Source organism: Hippoglossus stenolepis, chromosome 18, assembly GCF_022539355.2.
Source record: "Hippoglossus stenolepis isolate QCI-W04-F060 chromosome 18, HSTE1.2, whole genome shotgun sequence".
In the NCBI taxonomy this organism is placed as follows: Eukaryota; Metazoa; Chordata; class Actinopteri; order Pleuronectiformes; family Pleuronectidae; genus Hippoglossus; species Hippoglossus stenolepis.
Window position 1 is genome coordinate 19784742 of NC_061500.1, and position 19814 is coordinate 19804555.

General features: G+C 38.4%; 1 protein-coding gene across 1 annotated transcript; it reads right to left on the reverse strand.

Annotated features, from left to right (window-relative positions):
• Positions 1-1021: 1021 nt before the first annotated feature.
• LOC118098017 (cytochrome c oxidase subunit 5B, mitochondrial) lies at positions 1022-5711 on the reverse strand. The gene is made up of 4 exons (XM_035141390.2): positions 5554-5711; positions 4036-4106; positions 2943-3042; positions 1022-1562 (listed from the first exon to the last, which is right to left on the reverse strand). Exons 1-4 carry the CDS (start codon positions 5648-5650, stop codon positions 1450-1452), a joined length of 381 nt encoding a protein of 126 aa, XP_034997281.1. The 5' UTR covers positions 5651-5711; the 3' UTR covers positions 1022-1449.
• Between the last annotated feature and the right edge of the window lie 14103 nt (positions 5712-19814).

A 19814-nucleotide genomic window follows, 5' to 3' on the forward strand; every position in this document is an offset into this window, starting at 1 on the left:
TTTTATTTGTAAAAACTGCTACTAAAGTCAATTCAGTCAGTCCTCAAAATTTAATATATTTATATCTTCCACTGAAATAAAAATATTTCAGCTGCCAAGAGGTCAGATATGTTTACATTTGAGGGCCTTGTTTGGAGCAGTTACTTTAACTGTATGTTTGTGCGTGTTCATGGTTTCAAAGAAACCAGACCCTGAAAAATGATTTGCCTCGTCTCTCAAAGGTCAACTGACAAAAGCATAAGGCCATCTCCTAAATTCTCCTCCTCTCCATTCACTTTAAATTGTATTCATTTGGAAGGCAAAATTGTCTGGTGTTGAAAGTACTTTTTAAAACTTAAGGTCAAAACAATTATTTCTATAGTCAAACATCGTGATGCCACAAAAGGATAGGCTATCAATTGTAAAATTATGTTGTGGTGAAAGTTTACTATAAGTGTAAGTATTAAATATTTAGATCTGTTTGTGAAATATTGTTTTGAATTTAATACAATATTCTGGTTCAAGAGTTTTCATTTTAAAACAGTGCAGATTAAAGAAAACAATCTGATCTGTGCCATATTAGCCCCTCGTGCCAAAGGACATTCCTAAGCCCATTTTGTGGCCAAATTTAATCTTGGCAGTAACCTCAACCAGGGGCAAGGTTTGCCCTCTCATATCCCATCGGTGAACGGGGTCCACAACAAGGAGGTTGAGTCCTTGTACTGAGTCTTCATGAATGTGTTAATTTCAGAATCATCTCTAAAGGAAGTCACAGACCTCGCAAAACAGTCTCGTCGCCCAGGAGATTTCAAACCAAAATTACAATTGTTTTGGGGGGGGGGAAGCACCAAAAGCACAATTTGTCTTGTTCACACTTGCATACTAACATTTCCTCCAAGAGATGTCAATTTGCCCTGATACTGTCACTGTGCGTGTGACTGGGATGCATGCAAGAATGTGTGATTCAGCTTTGACCGGTCATCATTTCATTAAGAATAGAAAAGTCCAGTGAGTGTACAACAAAGGAATATTTAGTCAGGAATGATACATTGAAGATTTTATTGGTTCAATAAAAGGAGTAAGTGGACCATTAAGTGTAACATTGTACAGTACAAGTGTCAATGTAAACTGCAGCTGAATGGAAATGACTTAAAAGAAACAGTTGAGTCCCAAACCACATCTGATCCCTCTGGTAAATGTAACACGCAAAGCAAAGACTGATGAGGTTAGCAGGTGTATCAAGTACTTAGACAGAACAAGTCAAAGACCAATCAGACAAGGGCTACTGATGTAGGACCAGGAAATACAGAGCCAAAAATGAGCCTAAATAAATTTCCTGGAGATCGAAAATGATAATCGCTGCCTGATTGTTCTTTACCTTATTCTGATGGAATATTTCCAAGAGAAGCTAATGCTGTGCAGACACAGCTGTGTCATACAAGTCTACAATGAAGACAGGTTTGTTATAAATTAGTGGGCGATCTCAGAGTGCACCAGTTGGTAGTAGGAACCACAGGACGGGCAGCGCTGGGCCTCCCCATCATGAATCCAGAACCACACCACAGATGTGTTGTCTTCTTCACCTACAGACACGAGACAAGGTGAGACACAGGCTCTGAAGCAAAGATCATTTCACACCTGATCCAATTATGAGAAATGCATTACTGTGGACCAAGATCAGAACCATGAAACACATGGCTGGGCCACAAGTTAGTTTTTTCTAAAAAAAAAAAAACAGCAGGACACGTAAATGTAGTGACGCATACCAGTCTGTTTGAAACTATGCATTACATCACTGACGTTCCACCTGATTGGGTTGAATAGTCAAAGGTTCCATTTTACAAAGAGCTTCTTTTATTTAAAAACTTAAGTACAGCCATCACGAGTTCTCCCTAATCTCATCTCAACTCGCCAGCTACTGCAGCAGTAACTGTAGCTATCGCGAGCTCCACGATACTAACGAGTTTCTGCAAGAAATTTTCAGCAATGGTAGATTTTTTTTGTACATGTCAGATAAAAAAAATCATCTCTTCGCATGCAGGACAACTTTTACAAATTAAAAAAAATGTGTGAAACCACACAGGCCCTGCTAGTTTGTCTTGTTTAGTTAAATGTGTGTGTCTATCGCTGCCAACAGTGGTTCTCAGTCTTTGAGTTCTGTCACTATTATAACCCGGTTTGTTCATGAGTTGTAAGAAACATGATGCATTCTGTGATTTTTTTTTTTTCCTCCTCTTCCCTGAGCCACCAGGAAGCTAGTGCTCGGCCAGATCACCCTCTCTGAACTGACTCTGGACCTCCTGCAATCAGAATGTCCACACAATGTGGTCCTGTCTTTCTCCAGAGTTTACCTTTCACATATGAACAACACAGCAGGAGATTCTCCGGTCAAATGCGTTCACAACAACACAGGAAAACAAAAACCATGACACTGAAGTTTTATTAAAGAGGAGGGATGTACCACTGTAAAAACTGTTCAGCATCAACCACAGTGAGCAACAGTGTCCCACACAGTCGCAGCATTTGATGTGGGTTTGTTATGTGCTTGTGTGAAGTTTACTTTGTGTTTGATTTGCTCGAGGGTTTATGAGACACGTTTTTATGTGTTGAAAAAAGTCCAACATTTTTCACACACGCAGTTCACTTTACATTACAAGTTGACAACCTTTGATAAATATGAAAATACCATAATTTTTAATAATATAAATTACGCCAATATAAAACTTGGGAATGACTAATTGGTTAAGCAGTCATTTTTTACGATTATCGCACAGACTCCAATATTACTGATAACTATGATAATTTTGTTCACTATAATCATCATACAAATATTTCTCTACTAAAGAGTAAAGTTTCTATTTCATCCTTTAGCTACTTTTTCTGTCTGAGGTTTGCCATTTTAATTGGACTTTAATGACTGAAGTCTTCAAGAACTAAATGTAGGTTTTAATAAGGAAACTTACAGATACATCCCACAATCCTCTTGTTTGTGATGGAGGGAACAATGTTTGGATCTTCCTTGGTACCACTGTACCACTTTGGCTTCAGCATGTTGTAGGGGTCCTGAAACAGAGGGAGGATTACAGAGGGCAGGCAACATGAATCACATAAATCTGAACATGTGGAACAGTGCCAGTCATCATGTTATTTTAATTAGGCCAAACAATGTAACCCCATTTATCGACAGGAGGAGTTAATGCAATTAATAAAATGTTGGTCCAGACATCACTGACCTACACTGGTGCAACTGTGACAATCGAAGTTCAGTATACAAGAAAAATACCCTGATGAGATGTAACAAACCTCATGTCTGAGATAACTGAAGTTAATTTCAGCGACTGTAACACAATAACGGACTCCTGAGTCATGATTGACCAGCTCTATGCATTTCTTTTCTCCAAAAAGATCCATGATGTCAATCTAGAACCGTTTGTGTGAAGTATCTGGAGGATCAGAGATTCTGGTGCAAACATCTGCAGTTTATCGAGTTCCAGGTGGATGTACTGATCTTTATCACCCAATATGCATGCATGGATTGTTTATGAACTGAAGTATAGAAAACGTGTTTTTGTAAGTATCATCACCTCTTTAGCCTGGATTTAGATTTAATAGTTTACTGTAACTATTAATCAATCTACAGGAAAATGACCTGCAAATAATTTCAGTATCAACAACAACAAAATTTCAAGTAACAATACAAACAAAATATTTAAGGCTGTCAAATGCAAAGATCTCCTGCATCGTCTTTTTTTAATCAACTAAATGATTGATTAAAATAAAAATACCTGGCATAGGAATCGATAATAAAACGAATGGTTAGATGGTTTGTGTTTTGGAATACATTTCCTCTCATTTATCAATTTTTTACTTTCATTTATCTATTTTGTTGTTTTTAATCTATTATTAGTTTCATTTTCTGCTTTAGTGTCAAATGGTTTACAACTGCACTGACTTATGACGACTTTGAAATGCAACATTAATAAAAGGTTGATCGATTAACTGATTGCAACAGAGGACAGAAACCAGATACATGCTTATTCAGATACATTGTTGTACCTTTCCCTCCTTCATGGCATCCATGATGATCTTCTCCAGCCCTGTGGCCTGCTCCTCATCAGTGGGAATCCCTAACAACACAGATGAATTACATACACAATGTCATGTTGTTCGCCCAATACATTCTTTTCAGAAACATGAAAGGCTGTGATCCAAACAAATTACACAACAGGTGATGATCCACTGTCATTTGCGAAGGTAAAAGAAATAAATTAGACTGAAGCAAACATATTTAACATGATCACTATAAGCAGCTTCAACTACTAGATTTTTGTCGAGCGGCAGAGGCAGCATTAAATTAGGGCGGTGCCGCCTCGCAGTTCTCTGTAAGGAAAACCTCAGGTTCGGGCCTGTATCGTTGATTACAAGACAAAAACACTTGGTACTGGGGTGCACAACTGAAGTTAGATCCCTAATATCCGCTGGGGGCCGCTAACACATCTAATGAAAGTTGGTAACTTAAATTGTGTAGAAGACCTTCAAACGTAAAAGTGATACTCATCTTGTCCTATATCCTAAAAGTAATAATTGAGATATTTCTCACTTTTAAAAATTGTACAGCTGACAAAGACAGTGTGTAGCAGCTATGTCAGTGTTCTTGGTTGATTAATTTTCAACATCTTCTTGGTGATCACTTCAGGTTCAAAGATAATATTGAATTGTTTTGTTGTAGCCTTCTGTAATCTAACTGCAGGACATTAGCCTCCTGAATCGGATGATTTTCAATGGAATGTATTCTTCCCTCTCTGTATAAAAGGGAACTTGTAATAAGTTTTTCACGCTCCTGTTTGGACACAAGTGGCTGTATGGTAAGGTCCCCGACGACTCTTTAGCATTTGAAGAAAGGCAAATTTTCATTAGTTTGTCGCAGGGTTTGGATTTACTTCTTTTATCTTCAACAATTAACTAAAAAGAAACTTGTCCTGATGTTATCAGACAACTGTTACTACTGTAACTTTTAATCATTGAAAGTTATGTAGATGCTAAATAGCGTCTTGTATTTTTCTTTTCTATTTAAAATCAGACTTAGACTTGTTGTCCTTTCACACCATGCGTGTCCAGTGTTAGAAGAGTACACCTAATGACCTTGTAGGTTCTTCGCAACCTGCTGTCTTTCAGTCTAAGATGTGATTCACAGAAACCTGAAGTTGTTCTTCTCATGTCTGTAGCTGTGTTATCGCCTGCCAGTCATTAGCAGGGTTCAGCTAGTGTAACTGAGCGGGGTTTCTTCTTTTATTTAAACAAAGCGTATAGTTTTCAAACCAATACATCAATCATCAAGAATACTGAACACTATTATTTAAACTATTGAAGCCACAGAATCTGTTGCTCAACGCTTTTTATTTAAAAAACACGTTTGACCTTTCAAGACTGCCTGGCAGTGCTAACGCTGCTAATGCTAGCTAGCTAGTGGACGGAGGTCTTCCGGCTGTGATTCCTGCTGACAAACCGCTGTTTTAAAGTCTAGTTTCTCGGCTGTTTCAGGGTGTAAAGTCTCGGGGCTGGTTTAGTTCTCACCTCCGGCAGCCATGCTGCGAGTCAGAGCAGGGACCCGGGCAGCCTGGCGGGATGTAGCGGCTCTGAAAGCCGAGCGAAGCAGTAACCTTGCAGCCATTTCTCCTTCTTCCTGACACCACACTCTGGTCGACCAATGATGACGTCGTAATTTATGTCAGTGTCGCGCAGTCTAAACGTCACGGAATTTGAGCAACGCTGTCGTTAAGGCCTAATAGACTTTTTGTTACATCAGTCACTCGTCTCTTTTTCAACTGTAACTTCACCACATTTGATTTTCTAAAATTATAAACACAGTTTTAAAGGTTTTGTTAAATGTCACAATATATTTTATCTATTCTGTGACTGATTTTTTATCATGATTATAATGAGAAATCACAATTTTTTGTTGAGGAAAAAATGCATACATACTGTATCCTTGATTGACATTAATTGCAGATTTTTTAAAATCCAAATCAGAATCTAATAGTGAGACAGTAGCAGGAAGTTGCACAGTATCAGTCTGCTGTGTTAAGTATTAATCTATAGTCTATTGTTCATGCCATAATTTTAAGAGTAAAATTAATACATTTGTTTTGAATGGTAAAATGTATTAACAAACTAATCTGAATCAATACTGATTCATTTGGAGTACAATTGCACGAAATAAATGTATTATAAATACTCTTCTAGAGCACCTACCAGCAATGGATTGATTCTAAGTAACTGGAGACAAAACATTTTCTACTCAATGTAGATCATACACCCTTAAATATAAAAAAAATAATTTGGTTCGAGAAGTTAACATTGTAGAGCTTTTTAATCCAGACAAACCACAGCTCCACTGTTGTATTTGTTTACAGTCTTGCCCAGTCCATTGTATGACTCCATGATGCTGACGTACGTTCCAGCTGTCAGTGAGGCATCTATCGTTGAACATCTCACAGCTTTTTAGGTAAAAGTATATACCAAATCAAAAACACTAGGAAAGCACAGATTTAAGGGGCCACTTCACCATTCAAACAGTCACCACCAAGTTTAAAGTCAAATGGCTGCCTTAAACCAACCATCTAGGATGTGTTACTTACACACATTCTACAAAGGTGAGGGGTCAAAAAGTAAAAAAATATTAATTTGAAGAGAAGACATTTGTGGAACTAGGGTGGGTATAGTGAACTGGGGACGTGGCAGAAAATGAGGAGTGTTTCATTGTTACGTCACAGAGTTTATAGACTTCCAGTCAGCTTGTTTTTGAAGCACAGAACATTCACTGAACTGAAACACAACTGAATTGTGGATAATACTCATGACCTCCAGTTTCCTGAATAAGAAGAGCTTGTTCAAATGTCAGAAGTTTCCTGGCTGAATATTGGCGATAAACACCGGAGTCAGTGACTGTTAAAAGGTGAATTGTGTAACATTGCAACCAACTGATTGCTCCTCAATCCTCGCTCCTGAGGACCGGAGGACCAATATGACTTCTCTCAAATGATGAGGAATCTATAGATCAACATATTTACAAATGTAACTTGTGTATTTCATATGTAAACAGTAGATGTAGAAAATATGTCACAGAGCTGTGGTAGTGCTCTATTACTGACATTAGGTAGCTGAATTAGCTGTATGCATAGACCACTTACTGTATGGGGTCTACGTTAGCAGTGAAACCAAAGCAGAAAGACTTTAACACTTGAGCATTTGTTTACTTATCACAAGTCATATAGTCATTGCAATATTCAACAATGATATTGCATGTTTTCCTAATATCGTGCAACCCTAATTACAACAAGACTGTTTGATATACAATAAGCCTACTCACATACACCTCTCTACATAAAAATGCTTACAAAATGTATACACTTTTCCATGATGTTACAAACTGTTTCCTCTAATCAATGTTGTAAATACTGTTATTTTGTTGATGTTCTCAGATACACCTGGTCCTGGGAGAGGGATCTCTCACATCTGGCTTTCTCTGAGGTTTTTACATTGTTTCCCCCTGATAATTTGGTTTTGTGGTAGTTTTAAAGGTTAAAGGTTCAGTGTGTGGAATTTAGTGACATGTAGTGGTGAAGCTGCATGTTGCAGCTGAATACCCCTCACCTCACCTTCACCTTCCAAACATGAAAGAGAACCTGTCCTAGCCTTCAGTTGTGTGTTGTGTGTTTAGATTGTCCAGTTTGGGCTACTATAAAAAACATGTCGGCCTCCGTAGAGAGGACCTGCCCCATGTGTAAATATGAAGTATTTAAATATAAAAGGGCCCATTCTAGGGTAAAGAAAACAACATTCGTACAATTTAGATGAAACACACTAGTGACAATTAGAATAATTTTATGTTCAATTTCTGCTAATAAATCCCTTTCACACACACACACACACACTGGACCTTTAAACCCTATGAGACAAGTTGTGATTTGTGAGTAAGGGCTATACAAATAAAATGACATTGATTGATTGAGTCTGATGACAGGGGGACAGCGTTAGCAGGGGACATATGTTTTCTCAGTTTACAGACTGACACAGCTGAGAGCTGTACTGAGGTGAAGAGAGAAGATGAGGGAGAGGCAGATGATCTGTGAGGGAGAGACGAGGGAGAGTTGTGCAGCAGTGAGGAGGAGCAGCGACTGAACCACTGGGACCAAAGGGACCAGACTGAAGCCACACAGGTTTGTGTTTTATTATATTCCTATTGTTTTACATATATGGGCCAAAAAAAACATTACAATTATTGAAGAGATGAGTGTGGAGCAGCACAGGGAGCTGACAGCTGCAGGCATGGTGACCCACCTGCTGCTGGAGTGCCATGGTGTTCTTATGAACTGTAGGGACACACCTTTCAGACAGCCAGAGGAAATGCTGTGGTCAGGATCCTGAAAACTGTGAGTCTACCACCGCACTTCTCCCAGTCCTGCCTAGAAGATTTTTACATATGCACAGGCAGTACTGGGAACAGGGAACTTGTCTCTAATCCTACAAACAAGGCCAGACAGTAAACAGGTTTCATTCATAGTGTCTGAGTTTACTTCCAGTCCCCCTGGAAGCTTTATACAGTACCACAAGTATTTGTTACCGGCGCCAGACCTAGGGGGAATCTGGACCGGCAGCAAGGGTTACACAGGCTAAGGAGCGCTGCGTAACCAATAGATACATAGATATAGTCTCTGTGGATTGAAGAAGGTCTTGCTCAGGCTGAACCTGGGCTGAACTCATTTATTATGAGCTGCGCATGCGCTGAGCCTGTGCTTAAGGTCTCCCTTCAGGATCCACCGCTGTACCAACAGCACCACCTACTGACGTGGAGTATAATTGTCATGTGAAACTGTTAGAATAGTTCAGTTGTCTTTCAAAAAATAGGGGGGGGGGGGTATCTGTTAAAATAAAAACTAAATGCATAGCATTTCCAACCTATTACACTGGTGAAGTGTTCACAAAACCTTTTTGGAGTGCCAGTGGTTTGTAGAGGATCATGCAGCACGTTAACATATACACACAGGACCAAGTTACGCAAAAAAATCTGAGGAAGCAGCAATTGAATATTGAATTTCTATACGTACACTGTAGTTCATTTTTTCCTTGACCGTTTTTTGATATGATTAGAAACTTCAAAGAGAAGCATCAAAAACCAAAATCTATAGGAAAACTGACTATAACCTGGTTCTGCATGTAAACAAACTGACTGCAAAGATCTGTGAGAAATTTGAAGAGGAAACTTATAGTGATAAAAGTAATAAATACACAAGTTTCGAGTTGAAGCTATAAAACAAACAAAAATAAAATGATACAAAAGTAAAAACCAGAGACATAAAAAATAAGAGTGTGTCACATAACAAGTGTAATAGGTTGGAAATGCTATGCATTTAGTTTTTATTTTAACAGATACCCCCCCTATTTTTAAACTTACAGGACACATAAACATACGTTTGCATTAAAACATCATTCCGCCATGTTTACATCTGTCGTCCACACTAATACAGAGTTTTTGAGCATCTAAAACAAAAAGGTTTGGAAACACTGTTGACGTATTAGCATAGATGTAGTCATGAATAAAGATATAAAGCTTACATAAGTGAGAACGAATAAATATTCCAGCAATACTAAAAGAAGTAAAAAGAATAAAAAAACATGACGACTAAAGACTAAATCTGAAACCAAAACTATTTAGAAATTCGAAAGCTCCCCAGATGATCCTCTGACCTACTGGTTTACCAGGATGAAAAGAAACAACCCACAGAATCCCCCCAGAATAAACGTTTAGCTCGTGAAAAATGGTGAAATATCCTAACTATAAATAATGATACTGATAACTATTAAATGTATAGCATTTCCAACCTATTACATATTCACATGCCTGCATATGCATATATATCTTTTTCTTAATATATTCATATTGCCTATCATAAATATTTCTTCAATTAAGTTTACATTAAAATGAAAAGTGCAACAATAGAAAAGGCATTAAACTAATTTGCTATCTTTATTTTGTAAATATATTATATATGTAAATTATATTATAAATGTAAACTGTATATCAGCAATTCAGAAAACACAACAAAACTACTACCAGTGCCACAGCAAACCACAAATGATAACCACAAAATCAACAAGTGAACTTCCAATGCACCATCCACTCCTGTGACTGGGGGCCAACAACAGCTACAGCAAAAAAAAAGAGACAAAAAGCCACTAACTATTAACACTATGCTTAAAATACAAGAAATAAAATACAAAATAAACACCAACCAGCACTTTGCCTGAAAAATAAACAGCACATGTTATTTTCAGTCTAATCGCCTAACACAGTTTAAAAGTAAAATACAGTTTCATACCTGCACTACAACTAATTATGGACTGTAAGGACCTTTTACAAAAGAAACAATAAAAAATCCAATACCTCAGGGTGCATTTGCCCCTGACAATCACTTTTCTGAATAAAACTAAAAGTTTGTTTGTTTGTCCTTACCAAGGACACGTGCACAGGCGTGATCACCAGAGCAGGAATGAATGTTGACACACCCCTGTGCTCAATCAGCATTTTAACTGCTGAGATGCTCTACCCTTGAATTGCCAAATTGTGCCTGGGTCCTAGTCCCCCCCCCTCTCTACACATAGTATTAAAACGAATCTATCAAACAACAGATTCAATTTATATTGATGTGGAAAATTAACTGTTTAACAGAAAACTGGAAACTTCCGCGTCGGTCTGAAACTCTTTCTCCCAGTACTCCATCCTGGTGACAACACAGTGTTTATCCTCCTTTCTGTCTCTCCATCAGGCCCGACGGCCCACCGTGCCTGATGGTGGAAGTTATTCTCAGTACAGTTGTGGTTTTGAGAACAAGTTTAATACTGTGTTTCATATTAAAGGGTCAGTCTGTAAAAATCCAGAGATAATGGAATAATTAATTTGAGATCACGATCTAATATTTTGCCAATCAACTACTGATGGATGACTTGAACACTCATGTATATACTAATGAAGCTTAACGTAAGTTCAGTCAGGAAGACTTGACCTGCTTATTAATCAGCTGATGGGCGTGGGCGTTCCTAAATGGCAAATAAGATCTGCCACGGTCTCTTTCAGCCAATCATTCAGCACCTGTCAAACTTTAAATCCCATCTCCTCTCTTCCGCAGTCAGCCAGCATTCATTGACGTGCATAACCCACCTCCACCCCAATCTCCTCCAGTCTTCAGCAGAATCATCATCCCCTCATCCGGATCCCGGATGGTAGGTGTTTCGTGGTGAATACATACTGTATGGGTCATTTTTGACCCATGTGTGTAAAAGTGATGAGGAAACACAAAATTTTACGTTTGTTTATAAAGTAAGAAAAGATAAAGGAAAATAATGATTTGTGGTAATCAAAACGACATTTCAGTCAGACATCTCACATTCAAACATTTATTGCAGCATTAGAACAGGTTTAGTGTTTGGCATCTAGGCTCCAACTTAATCACTCCCCCATATGATTACACAGGAATGATGGGAGTGATGAGCAAATACTTGTAACCCCCTGTCGGAGCCCACAGGTGGATGCTGGGGTGGTGGAGGGGCTGAAGCAACTGGTAGCAATACTGCAGCAGCAGTGTGAGCAAAGGGGATGATGGGAAATGTCTCTCTGCTTAAATAGACCACCCGATAAGGTGGGTGTGTAATATAGATGGTTGTGGAGAGTGAGGTATGTCACGTGATGTATGTCACATGATTGGCGCAGCGCAGCTTGAGTTGGCTGCCTGAACTAGCTCTCCGGCACTGTTCCATATTCAATGAATACTAAGAATATTAAATGATAAATTACATTTATTTCAAACATATAGCGAAGAAACACTCATGTATCAAATAACAGAGGAAATGAATACGGCTTATACAGGTTAGTGATACAAAACAATTTTATTCATAAAAGTTACAAAAGAAAATTAAAAAATAAAAAGTTATTGGGGAATACCTGAAATACTGAATGATGAAATTCATTCACTGCAAAGATCGAATTAAAACTTAGCCGGGTAAATTTTGACCCATGTTGTGTATCAAAGGATACAGCATATGACCCATGTTGTGTATCAAAGGGTACATGTTGTGTCATATGCTGTATCCCTTTGATACAGCATATGGGAATAACACTTCTTTGTAACTTAATATTTAACTCCACCCAGGCTTTATATAAAAGAAAACTTCAAAGGATTCATTAAGCAAAGAATTCCTTGTTTTCAGTTTGCTTTAATGTCACAGTCAGTGGTCATAGATTCCTACGATGTCTTAGGTGAAACATTTATACGATCTGTCGGGAGACAAGAGTGTTTTTGACCTAAACAGATCTATTGCATGTAGTGATAGTGATAGCACCACCTACTGCCAAAAGGAGGTAAGCCTCATTTTACAACTTGAATTATTTTAAAGACTGAAAGATTAACCGTTAACTTCAAACTCTATTGCGCATGGTTGACTGGGAGGTCGACAGTGGTGGAGGCTTAGTGGTGAAACTGAAGCGATAACTGGACAAAGTTAACATTTGTTGATGTATTATTTAAATTTCAGTTCCTTTGTGTTGTCAGTTTATTATCCAGCATAGCAACTACAATATTCTTTAGGTTGGCTCTGTTGTTTTTAATTACTTTAAAATAACAATATTGGATTTTCTCTTTACCAACGTTACCAACACTTCTATCGCATCTGCCTTGGAGTTAATTGCCTATCCTTTGTTGTTTTTGTATCCTTTTTCTACAATGAAAAATCGAATGGTTTATAATAATACCTCGGCCAGATGAAATGAAGTATATCAGTATTTGCCCATGGATATCTTTCATTGTATCTTAACCTTTCATTTGCCATGCCAGTGAAAGCAATTCTGATTTGTCATAATATTGTGATGTAGATTCGAGATGTACCAACAAAGCGAGGGTGCCAGACCAGTCCGGACACGAAGGAGAGGCCACCCAGCAAGGTGTCGCTGGGTAACTTTTAAGGTGTCTGTGCTGAGAAGCCACATTGCACAGTACAGGTCTAATAGAGGTAATCTCTATATTTTGTTGTTTTACCATGTTTTTATTAATGACACCAATACAATAAAGGTAAAATTACTTGTTACATAACTTTCTTTACATCTGTTCACAGATGCTACTCCATTCTGTCGTGTGGTCGTGCCACTTGACCTTGATGCGGAGGGATTCATCATCGCACTCAGGAATAATGTCCCTGAGGCGCCAGCACAATTTGAACTCTGCAAGGTTAATGGGCAACGAGTCGTTGTCCCCCTGCAGGAGCGGTGCCCCAGGGACATTCGAACAAGAAATGCCTTGGGCCGCTCAGCACTGTATCTACGCTCAAAGGTATGCCAATCTGTGACCCTCCCATAGGGCGATTTGGCAATATCATGGTCTCATCAATCCCAGCGACAACAGTTGATTGATTGGTCATTTAGGCTACCATATAATGAAAGATACCTGAATGATTATTAATACCTTAGTTTATTATTATTCATCCAGTATTCACCCAACATGGGTATTCACCCAACATAGCCAAGCTAAGGTATTAATAATCATTTAATTTACTCAACATCAGCAGCAAAGCATAACGACAATTGCTATTATCTCAGATGTTATCCTGCCCTGGTGTCCATGATTTTATGGTTTATATTAGCAACATGCAAGTAATTAAAGGCATGCGCAAAGTAAATTGTGCATAGTATATTACTGCTGGCATGGCAACGACCCACACTGGTAAAATCTTCAAAGCTTTGTGAAATTCATAAACAGAAGTATAGGATGACAGGATTTCTTCAATTGACCTGAGAGTTCATTTGTGGACAACTTGTAAATGTGGATGCCGACCCCCACAATGCTGTTTGTACAAAAACTGCTTCAAAACAAATGTGAAAACAAATTATTTCAATCTCACACAAAGAGCCATTATAACTTCAATCTATGTCAACATTGCACCACAACCTTGTTTTTCTGCACACATCTTACAGTTACAAAATATGCTTGAATATATCTTCTGTTTAAAGGTATTCATATTTAATAACTTACAACACAAAGAAGGACATTTAATGAAATAATCAAAAGAGGATTCTATAAAATGTGTTGATGACTTATGCAAGCCGTTGTTAAATATAGGTATGCATTTCCTTTAGGTTTCTGCAGCAAGTTTCAATGTCCTCCAGCAGCCTGAGGCAATAAGGCAAGTATTGTTTATTTTGTTATTTTAGATGCATAACTCCACGTTTTGAATGTACACCTCGTAGATGAATAAAAAGTCATTTCTGTTTTTGGTTGTATGGATACTGTTATTAACCGATTCATTGTTTTTATTCAAGACCCGAAGCAGGCCAAAGTCAGCCAAACTCGCAGCTGGATCAGCCAGTCCTCCAGCAGCCAGTCCTCCAGCAGCCAGTCCTCCAGCAGCCAGTCCTCCAGCAGCCAGTCCTCCAGCAGCCAGTCCTCCAGCAGCCAGTCCTCCAGCAGCCAGTCCTCCAGCAGCCAGTCCTCCAGCAGCCAGTCCTCCAGCAGCCTGAGGCAACAAGGCAAGTGGTGTTTGAAATCTTTGAAATGCACACTTTATGAGACTGTTGCATTGACTTAAATTTGTATTAACAAATTGTGTTACTATTCTGAAAGACTAAGAATACAAAACCACAAATACAGTGTCAGCACCATTTAGAGGAGCCAATTTACGTAAGTCTGACGGATACAAATTATACCTTACAGTAAAATTAATATATTATTTGTATTATTTCCCCCAAACAAAAGATGACTAATATAGCTCCACAAATAGATTGTATTTAAATACCAAGTTTATAAAAGTTTGATGGTGTCCTTTATTGGACATTGCTTGTTATAATGCCTCCCTAATTAATAATGCAGGTTTGATAAACATTTTTTTGTGTCAATAAAGATTTCAAGCCATCCCAGCACATGTAGTTACGCTGATGTACATATTATTTTAAATGTCTGCTATTACACTGTACATTGAATATGGATATGTTCCTTAACATGCAACAACAGTTATGTGGCCTTTGTGTTAGTAATTACTGGTAATCTTTGTTTATCCTATAGAGAGGACTTCTATGTTGACACGGACTCATCCGATGTTGAGGAGGACCTTCTGGCACCTCCTGTCCACAGTAATTCAGATGTAAGCGCATGAAACTCAGTGAATATTCATCTTGATGTAATATAGTCTTCATTCCTTGTGAAAGTAATATCATGTGCCCATGAAGTGTTTTATCCGATTTCAGAATAACATGAACCTGGCCATTATTCTACAAGATTTGCGCCGGGAAAATGTTGACCCGAGCAAAAGCTTCCCGGTCATTGCCAGGCGCAGGTATATCTTGAAAAGTGCCTGTATCGCGCTTACAAAGCCATATTTTGATTGGCACAAGGTGCCAAACATCGAGTTCGTGTCAGAAATGGCAGACGACCACGGTGGTCCGAGGAGGGAATTTTTTAGGTAAGTTAAATTCCCTTCTAATACTTGTTAATAAAGTTATACAGTAAAAGTATTATTGCGACTTAATGTAATAATTAATGTGTATTTAATATATTTATTGATGAAATTTCACAAAATAAGTTCCCCTAATATTTTCTTGCAGATTACTAATGTTGGAAGTTCAAAACTCCTTTGGAGTTTTTGAGGGGAAGCAAGGGGACCTCATGTTCTCTTATGACCAGCAGTCCCTGGCGCTAAACAAATACTTCACTGCAGGAAAGCTAACAGCCTGGTCCATAATTCACAATGGACCAGGCCCCCGCTGCATCAATAAAGCTCTTTTTCAAATGATGTGTGGTGAGAGGCCAGACCTCACATCTTTTAATGTGGACCTCTTCATGGAGGAAGAGGTTCAAAAAAACATGAGAAAGGTAAATTAATGAGGGCACATGTATTTTGTGAAGACGAACATAATATGAAGGGTGGGGTGGAAGGATGCAGATGACGATAATATTTTACAATATTACACAGAAAATGCATGAAAATAACCTAGCATTCTGTGATAACAGCTGTGCATGTTAGGTTATCTTTTTCTTACAGTTGTCATTGTACTTAGGTTAAAATGTGTAGGACATCAGAGGACATCACTGGCCTCAAAACATCCATTGGGGACTGGATATGTGACTGTGGTGTCCCTGATATCTACACAGCCAGTCTGCAGGACCTGCCCAGAATCCACGGACAGATTTTGGCTCATTTTCTTTTCCATCGGTAAGAAATGGGGATGAAATTGAACTATGAGGGACAACCCCTCAACAATTGGCTGACAGTTAACATTACGTTGACTTTTATTATGTGTTTTTACATAATTATCTTTCCACATTTGCCCTTTGTACTGAAAAGAATGGAAAAACATACTTATTAACGTTGCACTCCCAAGCAAACTCTTTTGTACAAACTCAACATGGTGTCAATTAGATTATTCTGTGATAAGGGTATCAAACACAAAAAATAAAAACATTACTGTCTGTGTTTGACAGAGTTGCCAGCATGATACTGCAGTTCATTGCTGGCATGAATTCCTGTGGCCAGTTCTGGGATACGGTGAAGAAATCCTGCCAACAGTTCCTTCCAGTGTTCACTAACACTGGAACAAAACTTAATCGGGACTGTCTCAAAAATCTCTTCACCATTTCCTGGAGTCCTGTAGGAAGCAACAGGCGGGAGACTGAAGAGGCCACAATTGTCCAGTGGGAATGGTGGCTGATGGCGATCCAAGGTGAATACTGATAGATTTGGAATACCATTGATATGTATTTTGACGTAGCCAAATACATTTCCTGTTCTTTTAAACAAGCAACAATTTTTTTTTTTTTTATTAAAAGCCAGCCAAGCACTAAAAGGCACATGTAGAGAGAGCGACAGAGAGAGACAGAGAGAGAGAGAGAGGCCATGTGGCCCACTCAGTAGTCATCCTCAATACCTCTTCGCCTTCTAAAAACGTGCTGCTGCTTGATTCGCAACATCTAAGACATCGAAGGAATCTTTCCTGTCTTAACACACTGGAAAAGAGAAAGCTACACTCGAACAACGTGCGATTATTCAACTTTGCCGAACACACGGATATCTGTTTTATTGGTTACAGTTAAGAAATGGGACCGTGGGAGGGATTTAGAAAAGTTTGACTGATTTGCTCCTTCCAGAAATTTCCTCTCAAAATATACATTAGACCCAATGGAGAGGGCACTCTCCATTATATGGCCGAATAATATATGGCCAATGCATTGTATGCATAGGCACACATAATTAGATATACTAATGATTTTCAGTGAGGTTTAATATTTTGGAAAGTATTGTATATGCTCCAAAACCATTTTTTTTAATCAGAGTTACTTTAAAAGGGTCTTGGCTATAATGCAAGTGAAAATTCCAGCCTTCCTTTCCATCGAGAGGCAAGATCTGTTGTTGATAATGATGGTAACATTTCACTTTACTCTATGGTGCAATTTGTGATTGGCCACTTATATTCCTGTTTTGATCTTGAAGTGAGAATTGTGACCCTGGTTTAAACATTGTGCTGATGCTGTGAACCTGGCAAAAAAAAACAGGCCAATTAGATTTTTTACATATTTGGATTCTCAGCACATCTCATATGTGTGTAGAATCTCATGGTATTTCTTCACACGGTCTCTCAAATTAGACTAATTTACCATTATTTCAATTTATGTTATCCCAACTAATTTAGTGTTTATGAAAAGAGACAATATGTTCATTAGCTCTATTGCATTACCAATTATATCACAATAGAAATGAACACATCATACTGCTTTTGCCAGACAAAAAAGTCCCCATTGTATCTAAGTAATTATACACTTTCTAAGCTTCACATTCCACTTCTGTATGTCAACAGAGGCTGATGTGGACATCACGTTTGAGGAGGTGTTGGTCTTCGTAACTGGGGCTGACTGCCTTCCACCACTGGGGTTCCACCGGTCCCTCGGCCTGGAATTTTTTGAGCAAGAGCCAGGGATACGTCGGCTACCCTTTGCCTCAACATGCAGCCTCTTTCTCTCCCTGCCAAGAGGCGTTAGGGATGAGGCGGAGTTTAAGGAGCTTATGTACATGGCCCTGAAGGGGTCACTGGGGTTTGGGAAAGTGTGATTGCTGATGAAACAAGAAACCCCATTTAGTCCATATTGTCAGGTCTTCAAAAAAGTTATCTAAATAAGAGTGGTCCATGTTGAAAAAAAAAACTTAGGATCACCCGATTCTAGATAATACCACTTAAATCTAGCTTTTGTTTGTAAGCTTAATTCAAAAGTAATATTCTACCATCATTCAGAATGGCAATATCCAAAAGTAGGTATGGGTCGTGTAAACGGCATATTCAGTTTGGATGTTACAAATGTGCCCTTATTCTCAATTTTGCATGTTCAGATTAATGTGGAATATCTGTGTTTTAGGAGCAGGGTCAGATCAGAAGGATTTATATAAAGTATGTTTGACAAATGTTTGAAAAGCTAATTAACAACTAGCAATCTTTAGAGTTTCGATCTTAAGTTTAAAAATTCCATAGATCAGTAAATCGCAGGCTCACAAATAAATTTGGAATGTCAGTTGTTTAATGTGTACAAAAACTCAACTGTACTCAAGTACTGTTTGTAGTTTTGTGGGAAATGTGTGCTTGTGAGTCACATGCTGATTAGACAATGTCTCTTCACGTTAAAAGGATCTATAGCAGAATAAATCAACACAGCTTTTGCAGACTGTTACAAGAAAAACCCGATTTACTCACCACTCAATGACTCATCTTCCTCATCATCTCCTAAATCCTCAGCCATGAAAGAACACACTCTTGACTTTTTAAGCACTGTAACCTCACTTATTGTTATGATACTGTGTATCAGTAGTAATCATGATTTGCTCAGAAGGGCCTTTACCTGTGTAATTAACAAGTTTGAATGAATAAATAATTTGGTCATTAACCGGAGGAAGATCCACCAGAAGACTGTGCGCTGGTGTTTGCCATTGAATTACATTCAACCCAATACAGATTATTCAGAGATACCTTCCAAGGATGGACATAGCACTGACTCTGTGATGTGTTTAAGAGATTCGTGAACGATTATTAATTTGGAAAGCTAAAATAATAAGAGGCAAAGAAAATAAAACAAAGTGCAGGTTGATTTGACATCTGGCAATGCGTCATTACCTCTAACATCAGATTACTTCCTGCAGCCAAATGCACTTGTTGTTTGCTTTCATCTCCACAAACCTTTTTACATTGCATTACATTTCATTTAGCTGACGCTTTTATCCAAAGCGACTTACAATAAGTGCATTCAACCATGAGGGTACAAACCCAGAACAACAAGAATAGAGAAAGTACAATTTCTTAAAAAAAAAGCAAAACTACAAAGTGCTATAAGTAAGTGCCATTTAAGTGCTACTAAATTGCAGCACGGTACGCAAGTACTAATGTTTTGAAACGGAGGCGGGCAGCCACCTGTAACCAGCGAAGGGAGCGGAGGAGCGAAACCTTCACTGCAGCAATCTCTTGTTTGGTTGGCAGAGTTAACATTTTGTTATGTAAGCTACCATGCTTTGACTCGTGGGGGCATTATTGACTGTGGCATATTTCATGGTGTATGAACCTACTGATAAATTTAGGGAAAATAGGCCCATTCTAATTGGAAGGCCGCACACTCAAAATCCTGATGTGTTTATTCCAACTATAAAGATCATTATTTCAGCAAACAGCCTTCAAGATCAAACACAGCAGACACCTGAGTGGGATTTATGCTTAAATCAAGTTAAATCAAATAAACATGCCAGTTTGAGTGAGGGTGACCTAG

Bases quoted from the DNA above. Each gene is read 5' to 3' on its own strand.
- LOC118098017 (XM_035141390.2), bottom strand. From the start codon at position 5,650: ATGGCTGCAAGGTTACTGCTTCGCTCGGCTTTCAGAGCCGCTACATCC. The intron at 3,043-4,035 runs GTACAACAATGT...CCTCTGTTTCAG, and splicing joins ATGCCATGAAGGAGGGAAAG to GACCCCTACAACATGCTGAA. The intron at 1,563-2,942 runs GTAAGTTTCCTT...TCGTGTCTGTAG, and splicing joins GAGGATTGTGGGATGTATCT to GTGAAGAAGACAACACATCT.